This window comes from Musa acuminata, chromosome BXJ2-10, assembly GCF_036884655.1.
Source record: "Musa acuminata AAA Group cultivar baxijiao chromosome BXJ2-10, Cavendish_Baxijiao_AAA, whole genome shotgun sequence".
NCBI lineage: Eukaryota > Viridiplantae > Streptophyta > Magnoliopsida > Zingiberales > Musaceae > Musa > Musa acuminata.
Genome location: NC_088347.1, coordinates 38166216 through 38184668, shown reverse-complemented (window position 1 = coordinate 38184668; position 18453 = coordinate 38166216). Strand labels below are relative to the sequence as shown.

Below are 18453 nucleotides of genomic sequence, written 5' to 3'. Positions count from 1 at the left end.
TGCTTAGATCTCTAGATGAGTCAATAAAAAAAACTCTATTAATTGCACGGGCTTCTATTAATATCGGGTCTCGAGTTGGGCCAATGTAGGATGTGCTATCCCTTTAAGTAGAGCGACTCTATTGATGTGCAGTCACCTAGCTCACCCGGGAAGAAACAACGACTTATGTAGGGAAAAATAATAATAATTTAACCAAGTGACGACTAAACATAACATAACCAACTCTATTGTATTTTTACTGTGTCGACACTATCAAACGACGAAGTATCGCCATCGGGCATCGACTAAATGGATATGTGACAATTCATGCACTTGTCATATCTTTTCGCACTCCATTTCCACCGTGCTACGGTGATGATTTTTTTTTGTTTTTACACATATACCTTTTATCAATTTCACAATACTTTATTTATTTTAAAATTTAGATATAAAATAATTTATAGGTGAATATTTTTGGAATTTTTATTTTTATTAATTTATATTATATATATATATATATATATATATATATATATATATATATATATATATATATATAAAGATAAACGATGACATGAATTATCGTTATAAATATACATATAATTGGAATGTGACGGTTGTTATCGTTCTTTGTAACGGTTGCACGTGCTCATACTGATTCTCCACGTTATAGAGAGAATTCAGTTACGATCATCCCGTATATTATATGTCGTTGTAGAGGGTAACACGATCAATTCATGACGATACCGTTATGTCACGTTGTCCGATGATGATTCTGTGTTCGTGATGTCTTTATGAAGACGGAGGAGGAGATTGTATTCCGTTACTGGATCGTTTCGAGCAACCCGGGCCTCGCTCTCATCGACCTGTGATACTAGACACTCCACTCCTATATATTCTCCTCTGTCCTCGTCGTCATATTTCTTGAAACGTCTCGTTTGTTCTGTGTCTTCGCTCTCTTGGAGCTATGCAGTTGCTTCCGAGTTGTTGTTGGTGATGTGATCCGTATCTTTACGCCAGGTGGCGTCCTTCGTGAGGTGAGCGGCACCGCGAGTCGAACATTTGCGCGAGGTAATACGTTCTTCGACCTTTCACATCTCGTCGGTTCCGACCGGCTTCCCCCGCGTGATTGGGTTCCACTGCGTCTCCGAGTGACGAAGGTAATCGGCGTAGCAACGGGTGATACAAGGACAGGTGGTAGACTTTTGGACACTGCCACGTGGACCTTTCACAAGGTATTGGTCATCGGTGCTTTGGTGAGATCCGACGGTAAGCGTATCATGTCGCATAAATTTTTCTTTACGGAACTTTGTATGCACCCACAGAGAAAATAGGAATCAGTGCCATTTAATACGCGAGAGGACCTCTCTCAGCCACGCATTGTCGCCTCCTCTACGCATTGTCTCCGAACAAAGAGGGAGCGGCTTCGGAAGGGTAAAACCTTAATCTCATGTGAATTCTTCCTTGATTTCTGGAGATTTTTGTCTATTTTCATGTTTTCTTCGTTTATCTGGTTGCTGATCGTGTATCTGACCGGATCGATCGGGTCCTGTGTCTTCCATTTTGGTATTTTCGAGTCGCTTTAAAGATATTTTCAAGTGTTTTCTCTACTAAATTATGGATCGGTGTGATCTTTGATTAAGCAATCTGTTAGACAGACATCTGTCCTTGTTTCCAGATCGGTATCATTCTCGTCTTTTTTGTGTTCATTTTTTGATCGATCTAGCGCTGGGAATCTTGTTTTAGAGACGGATATGGTGGGTATAAGGGTTGGTTGTTTAGATCAGGTAGATCTGCAACGGTTTTACGGGTGGCCTTGTTCTATATGCTTGATTTTCTTTGCTGACCGTTGTATGCACCCTAAGAAAAAAGAGGAATCACTGCCATTTAATTTCATCCCGTTCTTGCGTTTCTGTCGCCTCTCTCCTTTGTCTCCGAAAAAAGAGGGTGCCGCTTCGGAAGGGTAAAACCTTAATCTCATGTGAATTCTTCCTTGATTTCTGGAGATCTTTGTCTATTTTCATGTTTCCTTCGTTTATCTGGTTGTACCTGAGCGGATCGATCGAGTCCTGTGTCTATCATTTTGCTATTTTCGAGTCGATTTGAAGACATTTACATGTGTTTTCTCTACTAAATTATGGATCGGTGTGATCTTTGATCAAGCAATCCGTTAGACAGATATCTGTTCTTGTTTCCAGATCGGTATCATTCTCTTCTTTTTGGTGTTTATTTTTTGATCGATCTAGCGCTGGGAATCTTGTTTTAGAGACGGATATGGTGGGTATAAGCGTTGGCTGTTTGTAGTGGAAACCGTTAGATCAGGTAGATCTGCAATGGTTTTAGGGGCGGCCTTGTTCTTTACGCTTGATTTAGTATATTAATCGCATCTGATCTCCTTTTTTATAAGGATTGTAGGCTGTTTCAGGGTTCTGGTTTGCAAATTTGGTCCCTGATAGCTTTTGAGGTGGTAGACATCTCAGATTTGCTTGGGGATTTTACAACTTGGAGCTTGTAGCTTCTCTAATTATGATACGTTTATTGATCTATGACTTGCAGTTTTTTATGTGGCTAAATTTATAGTACATAGACTTGGCACCGATAATGCTGTAGTTATTTACTTCTAAAATCAAGTATTTGTTTTGATGTGGAGTAGCGTGGTTTATATATATATTTGCTCTCTTTTACAAGTTATTTAAACTATTCCATTGGAGATCGTCCATTTTATTTATAGAAACCCATGGTGGTCAGGTTTATGATCTATGAAGCTCTGTATTTTGTGTGATGAAACTTTAAGGTTAATTTTTACCGTTGAAATTGTTAACTGTTGTATTTTATATTCTTGGTCATCTGCAATTCTTCATGATGAGGTATTTAATTTGGTAAACGTTTCATTTGTTTGTGGCTGTTTGCTTTCTTCTCTTCGTGTATTGATTGTTTACTGTATTTTATGTGATTCTTTATAGCACAAATGTCTGCACATTTCCTTTATATAAAAGTACCAGCCTTGTAGGTTGTTCATAAAAATTGTTCAGTTTTGCAATTCTCATGACAATATCCCAATTATCACATTTTTTTTAATCTCATAATCTTAAACATTAATGCCTCTTTTTTAGTCTATTTTTAGTTAATTATGGTATGGTCAGACAAAACTACTTGTATACAGTTAAAACTTCAGTATAAGAGGAAAAATATATTTTCAGGGTTTTTTCTTTTTCTGATTGTTTCCTATCCTCCGACAATCCATTTGTTAGGATTTTCTGGGTATTCACACAATGCTAATATTATAGAAAAAGTACTACTTTACAGTTAGGATTAAATTTAGATTAGGGATTTGGAAAAGGTTGGGAGGATGAAAAGGAGGCACAAAGATCTGTTAAGCTTTCTATTAATATGGTTTCCATGAGGTAAAAGGATACAACATCTAATGTTGAAGTATTATTCAGGATAAAGGAACACTTAATTTGTCATTGTGGTTAATGAAGTTCCAAAATCAACTGTTGTTTAGTGTTTTAAGGATTAATGTATATATATATATATACATATATATATTTCAATCTCACATCTTCTAACACTCTTTCTCACAAATTCTCTTGATCAATATCAATGAAAATCGTTCGGAACATGCTGCAAAGCTGCTAATCAACGTTCAGAAAAGATAAATCCATTATCCCTGCCTTGTTAGGATATTTTTTATTTAAATAGAACTAAATTTGCATTTAGTTCTAACTTAAATATCCTCAATTAGGTTTTTTCCTGATTTGTATATATTTTCTGAGATTTTTTGGGCACTTTGTGGAACTGTCAACATGTCCTGATGTATCGTGTATCGTTATGTCAGCACAGATTGGTACATTCCGGACTGGCCAAAGACCAGCACTGTCAGTCAGCATGAAATTGCAGTCCTTGGATTTAACAAACATTACCAGGATATAATTAATTGGAGTGCTTCACATCTTTGTGGCGTGTACCTTGTTACATCTTTTATTATTCTGTCACTATTTTTTTGTTGGGGATGATATTATGTATATTACCTTGTCGATGATCCCTGTTGGGTATTCATTGTTGCATTTTTAGCTTCATTTGTTCAGACCAAGGTTCGCCGTACCGTACCGTACCGGCGTTTCGACTCGGACTCGGTACCGGTACGGTACGGTATACCGCTCGGTACACCCAGGTGTACCGAGACTGTAGCAGTGCTACAGTACACTGCTACAGTGCTCGGTACGGGCGGACCGGTACAGGGCGGTCCGCGTACCGCTAGCCTGTCGGACCAGTACGTACCGCCCGTACCGGGCGGTACAGTCTGGTACGGCAAACCTTGGTTCAGACCTCTAAAGATATCTACCTTTTTATCCATATGAGTTATAAATTAATAGAGATGCATGAAGCCTACACAAAAATTGTCAGCTGCATCTTCAATGACCCATTGAGTTGAAGAATACAAAGATAGCAAAGCTGCAGCACTAGTTGCATCAGAGTTTTGTAAAGGATGAATTAGTAAATAGCCTTCATGTCTCATAATGTTAACGTTATCATGAAGTTCACTTGGAACTAACAGTAGAGTTGTACTGGAAGAACTGTTTTCTTTTATGATGATTTGTTCCTCCCAATTTTGTTCATGCTTTTACTTGACGTGGCATGTACCTTCATCATCCTGCTCTAGCATTGACATGCTGCTGCATGTAATATGGTGCAATGGCTATGATGGCTGGTGCAGTCTCAAAATTTCTCAAACTATATTTGTGTATATGCCTTTGTGCTAGTATACCATTGGTTTGAACATGTCAGCATGCTAGCATACCAATGGTTTGAACTTTGAACATGTCAACTAACATAGGTTTCAATGGATGAGATTGTCTATCTATAATTTTGTTTTAATTGTGATGCATGACAATTGATTGCTATGATCCTACTTGATGCAATTACAGATAACAAAGGCCATATGGTCTCAAGGAAACTCAAAATAATGGCCGTATGCCATGGAGAAACTCAAATTTTCATAAAGAAGAAGATCATAATCCCATACTGTATTGACTACTGTTATTAGGCTTCCATTTATTATGTTATGCTAACAAAAATACTTATATAGCAAAAGAAAGAAAATAAAAGTAACAATCATTTAATTTTGTTACATTTTCTCTTCCTTCCTTTTCCTAGTCATATAATGTTAATATTCTGTCATATAAATTCTAATTTGATTCTCCGTTGTTGCCATTATGTAACTTGGTTCTTGTATTGTTATTACAATCCCTTAATATTTTACGTAGGAAACATCAGTATCCTGATCTAACTAAAATTTATACAAATCTGATAAAAAAAATCATTTCCTTGTATTCTAATAAAATAACATCGTGAACACTTAGAAAATAGTAAAAACCTATGACTCAAAATTTAACCCATATTGTATTTAGAAAATACAGCAAATTCAGAAAATTTAAGCCTAACACTTCTTGATGCAACCTGGACATAATTAGAATCAGTTAGTATTTCGGCTCACACCGATTGTCACTTTGAGAGGCTAATCATGATGTATAGTTTTTCTTAAAAAAGCAAGTTCCTATTCTGGTTTGCATTGTGTAATCCCATGGTTTTTTAAGATCATCCTTTTTTTTATCACTGAAACATCATGGATAATTAATTTAGCAAGTCAGCTTGCTGAATTGTTGCAGCATACTAGTGATGCATCCATCTATTTATTTGCATGCATATATGTGGTATCAATTTGATGCATATGCATGCATAACAATATGATGCATTTCTTGGGTAAACGTAAGCTAATAGTTGGAACAGAATGACTAAGTGTACTGAAGGAATTAATTTTCTCTTGTTTGACAAAAATTGAGGACCATAAGTTAAATCAGCCTGCAAATATATTTGTTCAGATTGTTGATTCACTTTTTCCAATTTCATTGTCTTATTCTGGTGGCACCAGAATATCTAGTGCTACTTGAGGAGGTGTTTAAAGAGTAGGATTTAAGAGTTCACTATTCCTTGTCTTTTTGATATATTTGATTCAATCAAATACCGGGATATCTAATTATTACATTTTTTATGTCCTCTAATGTACATTGTTTGTTCATCTGACTTCTCTCTAACTCACTACTTTAGACGTGTTGATTCTTTGAAGGAATATTACAAGTTGGTTATTGCTTATGCTTTGAGTTCATATGGCAGTGACTATGTTATATTTATCTTAGTAATGTTGCTTGAATCTTGGAAATCTTTTCCAGAGCTTAATAGTTATTGTTGTGTAGGTTATTTTATCGGCACACCATGGCAGATCAAGTTAATCACCCAACAGTAATGCAGAAAGTTGCTGGCCAACTGCATCTGAGGTCCAGCTTTTCTCGAGATCCACAAGCTTTGAACTGCAGCCTGTATAGCCCCTCTTTGTATCAGAGATGCTTCACAACAGTAAACTGCACAAATGGGGGATTTCAGAATCCGTCAATGGCAGTTTACAGTGGTACCTATGAGCTACCCATTGTAACATCTGTCTCACCTGTTTTTGCCCATGCTCCTGCGGAGAAAGGCTTTGCAGGCTTTGCTATTGATTTCCTCATGGGGGGGGTTTCTGCTGCGGTCTCCAAGACGGCTGCTGCTCCTATTGAGCGTGTGAAACTTCTGATACAAAATCAGGATGAGATGATCAAGGCTGGGCGCCTCTCTGAGCCTTACAAAGGAATATCAGACTGCTTTTCCCGAACAATTAAAGATGAAGGTGTTTTGTCTCTGTGGAGAGGGAACACAGCCAATGTCATTCGTTACTTTCCCACTCAGGTAGACTTATATGTGGTTGTGTTACATATTTACGCAATTTAACCCCAAACATTTGTTCATATAAAAATTACCATAAAGGTGCATACAACTGGTGAATTTAAGTTTGCATCTGCTTCTTAAGGTGTCTGGTCATTAGCAGGCTGGTTTTGGCTCGGTTTTTTATGGCCTTGTAACTACTTTGTTATTGCTTTTTTTCTCTCAGAATTTCTTCTTGCTGTGTCATTATACATTTCTCTTCTAACATTCTTGTCACTGTAGTTGATATTTGTCTGAAGTATCAAAAAGATGATATAGCAAGCATAAGTCTTCATTAACTGTGATTTCTATGTAACTGCCTTACATATTGATCTGTAAGTTTGTCAGCATAGCGGTGGTGACTAAAATTGCTGAATCTGTGTGTAACCATCAAACTTCATGCTGCTTGGTTATGGCTTTTGATGCAAGTCCTACCTCCTCAACCAGTTGTTACAATGTGTCATTGGAACATCAGTCAGTTGAATTAGTCAGTTATAATTTGTACATAAGAGAATGTATAATTTGTCTAGTCAGATTATAATCTATGAAACAAATGGCAATATGTAGAAATTGATTTATTGTTTCACTTTCTGGTATAAAAATTATCTTTCTTACCATCATGTGTATTGTGCTTTTCTATCGCTTTAGTTCTACTTACCAAAGGGTTTATTGCTTCCAGGCTCTGAACTTTGCCTTTAAGGATTACTTCAAGAGGATGTTTAATTTTAAGAAAGACAAGGATGGATACTGGAAATGGTTTGGTGGCAATCTTGCTTCGGGTGGTGCTGCTGGTGCTTGTTCCTTGCTTTTTGTATACTCTCTAGACTATGCTCGTACGCGTTTGGCAAATGATGCAAAGGCCGCGAAGAAGGGTGGGGGAAGGCAATTTAATGGTCTTGTTGATGTTTACCGGAAGACCCTGAAGTCCGATGGCATTGCTGGACTCTACAGAGGATTTAATATTTCATGCGTTGGGATTATAGTGTATCGTGGTCTTTACTTTGGAATGTACGACTCTTTGAAGCCAGTACTCCTCACTGGAAGCCTGCAGGTAAATCTTGGCCTTGTGTGCAAATTCTACTTGCTTCATATTCTATCTTTCGGTGAAATATTAGATGTACCTTTTTTTCGAAACTTGGTTCCTAAATTTTATAAGATAATCTTTAATACAGGTAATACACGGCCTTACTTTTCAGAAATGTAGATATAGCAGTTGGAGTAGACATTTTTTACTTTAAGATATGTTATTCTCTGTTGCAATGGATTTTTTACTTTTTAACTATTTATCAAACTGATTGCAGGATAGTTTCTTTGCGAGCTTTGCCTTGGGTTGGTTGATCACCAATGGAGCTGGCCTTGCATCTTATCCTATTGACACGGTAAGGAGAAGAATGATGATGACCTCCGGAGAAGCTGTCAAGTACAAGAGCTCTCTGGACGCTTTCTCCCAAATTCTGAAGAACGAGGGAGCCAAGTCCCTGTTCAAGGGTGCTGGTGCAAACATCCTCCGTGCTATAGCTGGTGCCGGTGTGCTTGCTGGTTACGACAAGCTGCAGCTGATTGTCTTTGGGAAGAAATACGGCTCTGGTGGTGCTTAAGGATGCATCGTCATTTTTTCTCATATGATGACGATTTTTATTTCAGTATACATGCATCTCCGTGCGAGAAATTCTTGGACGTCAATAATTTTTGGTAGTGGGAGATCCTCCCTACAATTTTCGGGTGGAGTTCTGTTCTCCGAAACCTTGATTAGCCTATTATGATTATTAGATACTGCTTTCGTGAAGTTGCGATGACGGCGGAGTGATGATGTCTGTACTCTGCAAAGCTTTTCCTTGTTAAGAGATAACTAATCTGTCACTTTTCTACATCTTGTTATTTGTCTTCACTGCAGTTTGTTATGATATTGGGAGCTGGATAATTAGATATGTGAAACAAAACAATAGTTAGTTGTCGCCAGGAGTCGTATATTTTTATGCAAACAATGTGAAACAAAACACTATATAGCGGCTTGCAGTGGTGTTTTGGGGAATTGATCAAGACAGATCCATTTCCTCATACAATTACCATAAAGGTGCATAGAACTGGTGAATTTAAGTTTGCATCTGCTTCTTAAATTGCATAAATATGTAACACAACCACATATAACTCTACCTTAGTGGGAAAGTAATTAATATGAATATTCTATTTTTATATGAATCTTCTATTTCTGTAGAACATAATATTTTAATTAAATTAAAAGTAATTAATTTTTCTGTTTGCAATTTGAGGAAAACAACTCTGAGACCATAGTGATGATGATACAGCAGTGATGTGAATTAGACAGGTAATGGGTTATGAAGATACAATCACATAAAATGGATTCTTAGTACTCTGCAAAGTCAGTATGTATTTGTGAGAAAAGATCATCTAAGAAAGCAACCGTGCGCACAAACAGACTTTTACTAGAAAAGCTAGATAGTATCACTACTCTGAGCTTTGCATTGTTTCCTTAAGCCCACCGCTCCAATGAACTGTTGGTTTAAGAGCTTTGCTTCATAGCGACGACACAAACACCGACCAAAATACAGATGCATACACTGCTACTAGCTGGACCTTTCATATAATTTATGATAAAAGCCCTCCAACAAGTCAAACTGATCTCTGACTAGTAGTATTTGACGTTGGTGTGTTCACTGCTTGAGATGTTGCTAGTCGGGCGTGCTATCTTGCATACAGAGATGCCTTTGGGCAATATTAAATCCATAAAGAATCTGATCAAAACAGAATAATTGTGCATATGCAGATTCAACACGATGACATATGACAGGAACATGCTCACCGTCGAAATGCATTGCTCTCATGGGCTGCTGAGCTTCCCTGCGAGTAGTAAGCACGACGACGGACACTCTCTTCTATCGTAGCACTCCCTCCCTTTTCAGCTCCATATATGCTATTTTGGGCAGCAACCAAAAAATTCTTGCCTCTTGAAAAGCTTGCCCTCATTGCTTCTTGGGCATCAGCCTCCGTTGCTCTCTTCAACCGCTTCATCCTTTGCTCCTCGTGGAGTTCTGCATCCAGTTGCATCTCTCTTAGCCGAGCTGCTCTCTCTTCCTCCGACATCTTTGGTACAACCCGACGACGGTTATATCCAGGTTGTTCTCTTTGCCTGTTGGTTTCCCTGTTCTTGTCTTCCATGCCAAGCTCAGAATCAGTATGATGTTGTTCAGATGCAGAATAATTAGACCTTGTACCATCTTTCTCGTGAGTGTATCTCGAATGCCTTTTCTTTTCTTTCTTATCTTGCTTCTTCTTTTTCTCATCTTCTACCTGTAAAATTGAAAAGATTAGTGATTCAATTGAAGATGTGGTATGCTTATAATTCGAACAACAATTCTTCGTTTGTATTCTTAAGCCACATAATCATTTGAGAGACACAGGAAAGAAAAAATAATTTTTAATAGTAAGAAACTTATAAAATATTGATTCTCTGACTTGGGAGGTTCAGTTTGCTGACAGCCTGATACGGAAACAAAGAACAGTGATTCATGAAAAAAGTTAATCTATCAAATAATGGCATGGAACTAAAAGGATGAAAGGGTTTTTGGCCACAGCTTGCCATCATTTGAGCAAACTGTGGTGATTTTGGCAAACGCATTAGCACAAAACCAAGCACAGGAAGGTGTAATTTAATAAAAGAGTCCAACAAAATTTTGAGATCTGATAATTGTAACTATGCAGATTATTTAGAGAAGAAACATGTTTATGGACATTCTAGCATCCATAAAAGGAAAACAGACAAAACCACTTACAGATTTCTGAATCATTGCCATCTTTATGGGATTATTCTTTATTCGAGCAAGTGCTTCCTGCTCACGCTGACGGATAAGGAGCAAAGGGTCAGAGTGAAGTTTCCTCCAAGTATCATTTGCAGACTGAGGCTTATCCTCAAATAGAGCTCCAGGAACGGCAGCCTGACATACATTAAGAACTTATCACATGTTATATTACATCATAGGAACAATGAGGAAGGTGCATAATGAAAACCAAAAAGTATTGATAAAAAGATGTAACGACAGTACAACATACGAGCAGTTAAATTGAGAAACAAGATGACAACATTAAACATTAATATACCAACATATAAGACGGCTAGTTTTAAGAAATGCATAAAGCACATTCCAACTTTTCAATCAAGAAGTGATGCAAGCAAGCAAACAAACAAAAATGAACTATAATAAAAGGCAACAATGGATCTACAGGAATAATGAACACTTGATATTGTGCATGTCTCATGATATAGCAAAGAAACTTTCCACATGTATAACATGGTGGCACAGTATTACACTGCGTCCAACAGCTAGCATATCAAAAGACAGCATGCAAAAGCCTCAATCAGACATATTTAGTAAATACTTATTTTACTCACCTAAATCTACGGTAAAAGCCAACATTGTAACAGTACTCAGTCCATTTCATCCACAAATACAAATGTTTATTTGTGAAAGATGTAGTAAACAAAAGGAAAAATAAAACAGGCTCCAGAAAGAAGAGTATAAAGGTGGGTGTACAATTACAGTATCCACAATGGCATACAACATTTTTAAATATATCTTGCATATATTAATATATGATTTTTCACAAGAGAAACTTCCTATAGTCACACACCCCTATTCTGATCCGCCGGAGGATCATTGTTGTGTTTTCCATATAACAGAAATTGTCTGCTGATGTACCGATAGCTAAAGCAGCATAGCTACAATGGATCAATAATTTTATTCTTAATGAGGTGAAGAGTTGGGACTTGGTAACACCACAGATAGCAAGGAAAGAGACGGGGAGTGCTCTTTTTGCTACTCCTCACCTCAACTAACCTCACCCCTATCCTCATTCTCAGGTGGATTATTGTTATGTTTTACATAAACTAGAAACATTCCACTGATATACCAATAGCCAATATGGCTTATGAGGACTTATCTCCAGGTAAGAAACTGGAGAACCGGGATTTGGTAACACCACAAATAGCAAAAGCTAGCTGCTACTGCACAAGACAGAACAACATGCTATATGGGTTGAGATTTCAAAGATAGAAGTGAAGGAAAGCAACAAAAAAAGAAGAAAGAAAGAAGAGGAAGGACACAAGCACAGAGAAAAAGAAAGAGAAATGTAGCATAATGATGAATTTCTACTGTAAGAAGAAAAATTAGCATTCTGATGCTACTCTTGAGGTGTATTTAGTTCATAATTTTCCTAGTTTAGTGTAGTTGTAGAGCTTGCAAACAATCAAAATATGTTGTTTTAAAAGGAAAAAGTTCATGGAGCACTAGCAAAAAAATGGTTTCTAGCTATCTGTCCTAGCCATTTTTTGCCCATGTGGTCAGGAGTATAGGTTGAAAATTACTTTATCTCTTTACATAAAATGAAAAAAGTTTATAAGAAAAGCATATCTCTAAAATTTTAAGCACTCAAACTCTGGGACACTTCATGCATCTAGAAAATGTCAATCCATGAAGCCACAGTATAGGAGCACATTGCTCAAGTCACATATAGGTGTCGGAGCTTAAAATGATATGTCGAGTATCCTGCTTACCACTGCAAAAAGGTAAAATATTTACTGTTAAACTATTAAATGTGACTGTCAAATATTTTATTTATTATCACCTTGATAATGCACTTACAATCATGTACCAGCCATGATGAATCAACTATCTACTCATGGTAAATTGACATATGCATTTTTTTGTATAATCACATATATTTATCAGGTTTGATCATTGATGACAGCTGAAGTGGCAGTTTCCGAAGATTTTTGGGAACGGTGAACATGATCAAGGGTCAGACAAATCGTAGTGAAACTTAAAATAATTAAGAGAAAAAGGTATGGTGAACATGATCGAGGGTCAGACATATCATAGTGTAGCTTAAAATAATTAAGAGAAAAAAAAACTTGAGCATGCTCAAGTTTGTGATAAAAATTCTTCTATGTTTCACATTAGTTCTTTTATGAAAAAGTAGACAAAAACAAAAAAGCCTCCGCTATTCCAAGTCCATCTTTGAACATGAAATCCCTAAGGCAACTTATCAATATAGTCATTAATATATAATTGGGTTAAAGAATTTTGGCCACCTTAAAATTAATGTAGGTGTTGCCCGAAATTCCATATCTACTGGAGTTCTAAAAAAACTAAACTATTACTAATAAATAATTCGTAAGAGACATGTATGACTGATGTCTTCCGTAGCCAAAGTGATGGAAATTCTTAGATGTTACTGAATACTCTGAAAATGGGTTTTCCTATTGACAAAATTCAACACAAAAAGAAGTTCCATGAAATAAGAAGTGCATCTGGTGCCTGAAGCTCCCAGCAATATGAGGTGTAGGGAAGGGTAATGTACACAGTTGTAGCCCTAAAAATAAAGGTTCCATAAAATAAGAAACAAAAGAGAAAGATATACATGATTATGATTATCATCCAGTGATACTAGAGGTCAGCAAATCATGGTTACAAACTTTTCATATCGTGGTATGATAAAGTAATAACTTGTAGCAAACAGACAAAGCTTCTCATGCTCATCCGATAAAGTTGTAGATTGATGCCAAAGAGAAATCTCTTTAATATAATACTAATTTTATAAAAAAACTCTAATGTAAGATAGCCAAAGAAAAATCCCTTAAATCAATTTAGTAGAAAAGTTCATGATGCATTTATTAACCAGCTATTAGAATGGCATTCATTATTAAACATAACTTAACGTACTCAAAATCGTGAAAGAAAGCTTTTATTTCTAGTAATGCTTATTTGGATTTTTTTTCCCTAGTACTGATTATTAGGTTTAACTAGCAATGATGAAACAATCTCCAAATATCCTGTGCTTCAGGACTTTCTTGCTAGGAACTGTCTGACTGGGCAATTAAAGATACTTTGAGAAAGCATGTATGGCTTTTCCTTGCTTCAGAAACAATAACGTGTAAATAGTAATAGAGCAAAGAGATGATAAACCAGAGGGATAGAAACCAATAAATATTCTTAAGTCTCCATATGATTAAATTTATTGTTGTCTCCACTCTCCACACATGGAAAAAGTATTGTTAAGTCTCCATATGCTTAAATATCTCATTCGGGATTGTGATATTTCTTTGATGCAACCTTCTATAAAGTTATTGTTCAAGTACATGACTGTATTCTGAAGCCCCGTTCAAGATGTAGAAAATTGGACGTTCAATTGATGCCTAACAACATCGCCATCACGATATACGCCATATCTTTATACCCAATCATGATGATTCACAAAAATGAAAATCATGATAAAAGTACATAATAATCCTAAAAGAATTGTACCTTGGAGGAACTAGCCTCGGATGTGGAGGTAGTGGAAGCCGCCGCTGGTGGTGCTTGAAGAGCCTTGAACCCATCTGAGCTCCCCTTTCCCACCGCCAATCCTGACTCGTAGAGAAAATCCAACCTTTCTTGCCTCCTAATCGGATCAATCCCAGACAATAGCACCACGTCAGGAAAGCATGGCGCTAAGAAACAATCAACGAAACATTTTTTTTCCTCAAACAATCAAACAGAACCCTAACCCTAACCCTAAAATCAAGAAACTAAAGAAGGAAACTTGGGGATCGGGGCTTACGGGACGAGGCCGGCCTGTTCCTGGAGGAGGCGGAACTCGGACTTCTCGCGCTCGTCCTGGATCTGCTTGCGGAGCTCCTCGAGCTTGCGCTGCTCGGCCTCATGCTTCTGCTCCGCCTTCCACACGTTCTCGATGTTCCGGAGGCTCCCGGTGTGCCATCCCTTCTTGTTCAGAAATTTCAACGCCATCTAGTCCTCCAAGAACCCCTCGCGATCTCCTCTTGTTCGATCTTTTTCTTGCCCTTGTTGATCTCTCCTTCCCTCTTGTCTTCGATTTGGGAGAAACTAAGGGAACAGGGGATGAGGCTAACTGGGAACACACTTGAAAATATCTTTAAAGCGACTCGAAAATAGCAACATGGAAGACACAGGACCCAATCGATCCGGTCAGATACACGATCAGCAACCAGATAAACGAAGAAAACATGAAAATAGATATAAAAAAAAAAATCTCCAGAAATCAAGGAAGAATTCACATGAGATTAAGGTTTTACCCTTCCGAAGCCGCTCCCTCTTTTCTCGGAGACAATGCGTAGAGGAGGCGACAATGCGTGGGTGAGAGAGGTCCTCTCGCGTATTAAATGGCACTGATTCCTATTTTCTCTTAGGGTGCATACAAAGTTCCGTAAAGAAAAATTTATGCGACATGATACGCTTACCTGTCGGATCTCACCAAAGCACCGATGACCAATACCTTGTGAAAGGTCCACGTGGCAGAGTCCAAAAGTCTACCACCTGTCCTTGTATCACCCGTTGCTACACCGACTACGTCCGTCAGTCGGAGACGCAGTGGAACCCAATCACGGTGGGGGAAGCCGGTCGGAACTGTGTGGAACTCCACAAAGCCTGCTTTCTTCCTTCTTTTTTGCATATGAAACTGCTCCGTCAACAACTATATTTATACCCTTTTCTTGTCAGAAAAAAATTTTCTTAACCATTGTAGATAAATCATTGGCCTGCATCGCATCATAATGTATGTAATTAGATTTTGGCTTTGGCTATCAGTGGATTTCATTAGTTCGATATAGTGGAAGTGAACAAGTGTTTGATTCACGTCATGGGGTCAAATTGATCGAGTATTCTTCCTCGCACTCGTCACAGGCATCACCTTCAAAATTAAATGTTGGGAGGGTGTCTACAAATCAATTCCAAGTCTCGTGCGAGGATCGAAACTGAAGTTTTGGATCCTAAAAGTGAAGGAAAATACTATCGAATTAAGAAAAATCTTATGTTGACGTGATGGGTCGGGTTGATTGGATTATATGTGTCGAGTCCCGATATATCAAGAAAATATTGGATAACATGGATGCAGTCCAAGGCTAGATAAACTTAATATAATATAATACCTCCAAACACTGACTAAATCCAATCAACCCGACCCATCACCGATTATTTTCTTGAATTGGATGGAGGTGGAGTTTCTTGACCACTTCAATTCAATTTCCTAACATGTTCACTGCAATCTAATGGAATTACAGCAAATTTGCTTCATTTATATAGATTAAAAACAGAGCTAACCGTATCAGCTGAATGCTTCTACTGTCAAACTGAATAGATCCAGAAAACATTGTTGGTTTTTCCTTGGCTTCTGACATAACTGCTGCTGCTGCTGCTGCAAACATCTGTGTTCCTTTGTCTATGTATGCCATTTTCTATTGGTCATATGTTGAACATTTGAGATTTTTTTACCAACAAGCATAAGAAATGAAGCGGAGCTCAGCATTCCTGTTGTGATCTTTTGGGTGGAGCTGGGCTGAGGTTGTCTCCATTTAAGCAAAGCCATCTCTCTCCTCCGTGGAAATAGATTTCTTCTATGGACCAGGGAGGAGCCACCTCTTTGTTCCAGGGCCGGTCAACATCCCCGAGCCAGTGATACGGGCAATGAACAGGAACTGCCGCTGTCCCGGCCCTCACAAAGACTCTTCTTGAGGGCGTCAAGAAGATCTTCAAGACAACAACCGGAACCCCCTCCTTGATCCCAACATCTCTGTTCCGTATATCACAAGGATATGCTTCATAAAGATTGGATTTTAGCCAGGAACGGGGGCTTGGGACTCACAAACACGCTATCATCTGGTGATAGGATCGTATCTTTTCTCATCGGCCAGTTTAGCCTTGTGTGGATCGATCAACAGCAGAGCCTAAACTTCAATCTCAATGTCATAGAAAGCGAGTGGGGACGAGGTGCCAATCTCGACGTATTGGCATCCAAACTAGCAGCCGACCCGTCTCATTCCATCAAGGCTGTTTGCATTGTCCATAATCTGGCAGCTGTGAGGAAACTTCTCGGTATGTCCGAGATGCTCCTACTTTTCTGCAACAATGGCTTGAGCTTATGCTAACGCTACAACCGTGGCTCTGCAGATGAGTATGGTCATCCTGCATTGGTACCGGTGAACGGAGTTTCTTCCATATGTTCTCTTGACTTGCGAATGGATGAATGGGGAGTCGATGTTGCCCTGACAGGGTCGCAGAAGGCTCCGTCGATGCCTACTAGGATGGGAATTGTATGTGCCAGTCCTAAAGCCATGGAAGCTGCTAATTCAGCTAAATCTGTGAGAGTGTTCTTCGACTGGAATGACTACCTAAAGTTGTACAAAATGGGAACTTATTGGCCCTACACACCCTCCATCCAACTGCTGCATGGGCTGAGAACAGCTCAGGATCTCTTTTTTGAGGAAGGTTTTGACAATGTGACTGCAAGGCACAGCCGACTTGGAAAAGCAACAAGGTAAACAAATAGTTGAGGTTTCGGAAGAACAAACATGCTACATTGATATACTATAATTGCAGATAATTATTTGCTTAAAAGATGATTGATTATATGCAGGCTTGCTGTTGAGGCTTGGGGATTGAAGAACTGCACACAGGAGGAATGGTGGTTCCACCTAGTATTAACAGCTCTGCTGTGGTGGTTCCACCTAGTATTAACAGCGCTGATTATTGTGAAGAGAGCTTGGACTGGTTACAACTTGATCATGGGGCTTGGCCTGAAAAAAGTGGCAGGGAAGGTGTTCAGGATAGGACATCTCGGCAAGCTTAATGATGTATGTCTTCCTTTCTTCCAGCATGGCTTCTTTTCTTCTAACTAGCATCTCATATATGGAATTTGAATAAAGGTACTTAGTTTAAGAAACAAGAAGCATTTGTTGTGTTTTGTATCTATCTGAGGTTACTTTAAACTCAAATTAAGAAACACAAATTTCTTTAGAGATGGCAAATGGAGATATTAGAGTAAAATTTGGATGAAGTTCACACAATAATTCTGCCAAAACATATTCACTCAGAAAATTTATAACAGTAGCAATAATTTTAACAGTTATAATAACCAGAAGAAGAATAAAATATGATGGCTTTAGATTTGATTGGCATGATAATCATTATGGTAGCACTAGAAAAAAAAAAGGCTTGTTTTGGGACAGATTACATCATATACAGTTTGTACATATTCCTTTAATGCCACAAATAACTGAATTTTCTTACCTAAAGAAGAAAAAGAAGAAAAAAAATTATTTTTTCTGTTTTGAAGGTTATGTTTTGCTGACTATCATTTTTTGTTGCAATTGCTGACTATCATTCATGTTTTGATGAAATGGTACTCAGAGATGTAGGATATCCGGTCAAGCTGGCAAGTGGAGTGGCTGCAGCAGCTGCTTACCTTCAAAACACCATCCCTATGATCCCTTCCAGGATTTAACATCTCATCAATTTGGTTCTATTGATTGACCTAAGAAGAACCAGAATTCTCAGTACATACTTTGGAGTCTCAACCTAAATGTATATTGATAGATATACGATCTCTGTATTTCTTTTACTATTATTCAGAACAATTAATCGTATCTTCTCGGTTCTTTGTGTTTATTATATTTCCTCAACTACAAATTTTACCATGCATGCACATGTAGCCTGCTGATATTACATAAGCTTTAACCAGAGTTTCTTGAATCTTCTTGTAAACATCTCAGAATGATCCAAAGCCATGATTGTGCAGCTAAACTATCTCTAGTATTCAGTGGTGTAAACTTTCCACACAAGTATGTATATTATTGATGTTTCTGAATATTAA

At 37.9% G+C, this 18453-nt stretch overlaps 2 protein-coding genes and 1 pseudogene across 6 annotated transcripts; 2 read left to right on the top strand and 1 right to left on the bottom strand.

The window, feature by feature from the left end:
• The first annotated feature begins 1286 nt into the window (after positions 1-1286).
• Positions 1287-8642, top strand: LOC135625598 (ADP,ATP carrier protein 1, mitochondrial-like). Of its 4 annotated transcripts, none has more exons than XM_065130611.1 (4): positions 1287-1413; positions 6234-6759; positions 7454-7825; positions 8076-8642. In XM_065130611.1, exons 2-4 carry the CDS (start codon positions 6253-6255, stop codon positions 8370-8372), a joined length of 1176 nt encoding a protein of 391 aa, XP_064986683.1. In that variant the 5' UTR covers positions 1287-1413; positions 6234-6252; the 3' UTR covers positions 8373-8642. The 4 variants fall into 4 exon arrangements, with proteins under 4 accessions (XP_064986683.1, XP_064986684.1, XP_064986681.1 ...); XM_065130612.1 differs by lacking the exon at positions 1287-1413 and adding an exon at positions 1414-1545; XM_065130609.1 differs by lacking the exon at positions 1287-1413 and adding an exon at positions 1663-1942.
• Positions 8643-9184: 542 nt separating this feature from the next.
• LOC135625597 (uncharacterized) lies at positions 9185-15001 on the bottom strand. Of its 2 annotated transcripts, XM_065130608.1 has the most exons (5): positions 14882-15001; positions 14389-14672; positions 14094-14229; positions 10566-10727; positions 9185-10083 (listed from the first exon to the last, which is right to left on the bottom strand). In XM_065130608.1, exons 2-5 carry the CDS (start codon positions 14574-14576, stop codon positions 9592-9594), a joined length of 978 nt encoding a protein of 325 aa, XP_064986680.1. In that variant the 5' UTR covers positions 14577-14672; positions 14882-15001; the 3' UTR covers positions 9185-9591. The 2 variants fall into 2 exon arrangements, with proteins under 2 accessions (XP_064986680.1, XP_064986679.1); XM_065130607.1 differs by lacking the exon at positions 14882-15001 and having other exon boundaries at positions 14389-14871.
• A 32-nt stretch (positions 15002-15033) lies between these two features.
• On the top strand, positions 15034-18228 carry LOC103970021 (serine--glyoxylate aminotransferase-like; annotated as a pseudogene).
• Positions 18229-18453: the final 225 nt, after the last annotated feature.

Excerpts from the sequence above, each read along its gene's own strand:
- LOC135625597 (XM_065130608.1), bottom strand. The coding sequence starts at position 14,576 with ATGGCGTTGAAATTTCTGAACAAGAAGGGATGGCACACCGGGAGCCTC. Across the intron at positions 14,230-14,388 it reads GAACAGGCCGGCCTCGTCCC|GAGGCAAGAAAGGTTGGATT; the intron begins GTAAGCCCCGAT and ends TGATCCGATTAG. Across the intron at positions 10,084-10,565 it reads TGGCAATGATTCAGAAATCT|GTAGAAGATGAGAAAAAGAA; the intron begins GTAAGTGGTTTT and ends TCAATTTTACAG.
- LOC135625598 (XM_065130609.1), top strand. The coding sequence starts at position 1,734 with ATGGTGGGTATAAGGGTTGGTTGTTTAGATCAGGTAGATCTGCAACGG. Across the intron at positions 1,943-6,233 it reads GAGGGTGCCGCTTCGGAAGG|GTTATTTTATCGGCACACCA; the intron begins GTAAAACCTTAA and ends ATTGTTGTGTAG. Across the intron at positions 7,826-8,075 it reads TCCTCACTGGAAGCCTGCAG|GATAGTTTCTTTGCGAGCTT; the intron begins GTAAATCTTGGC and ends AACTGATTGCAG.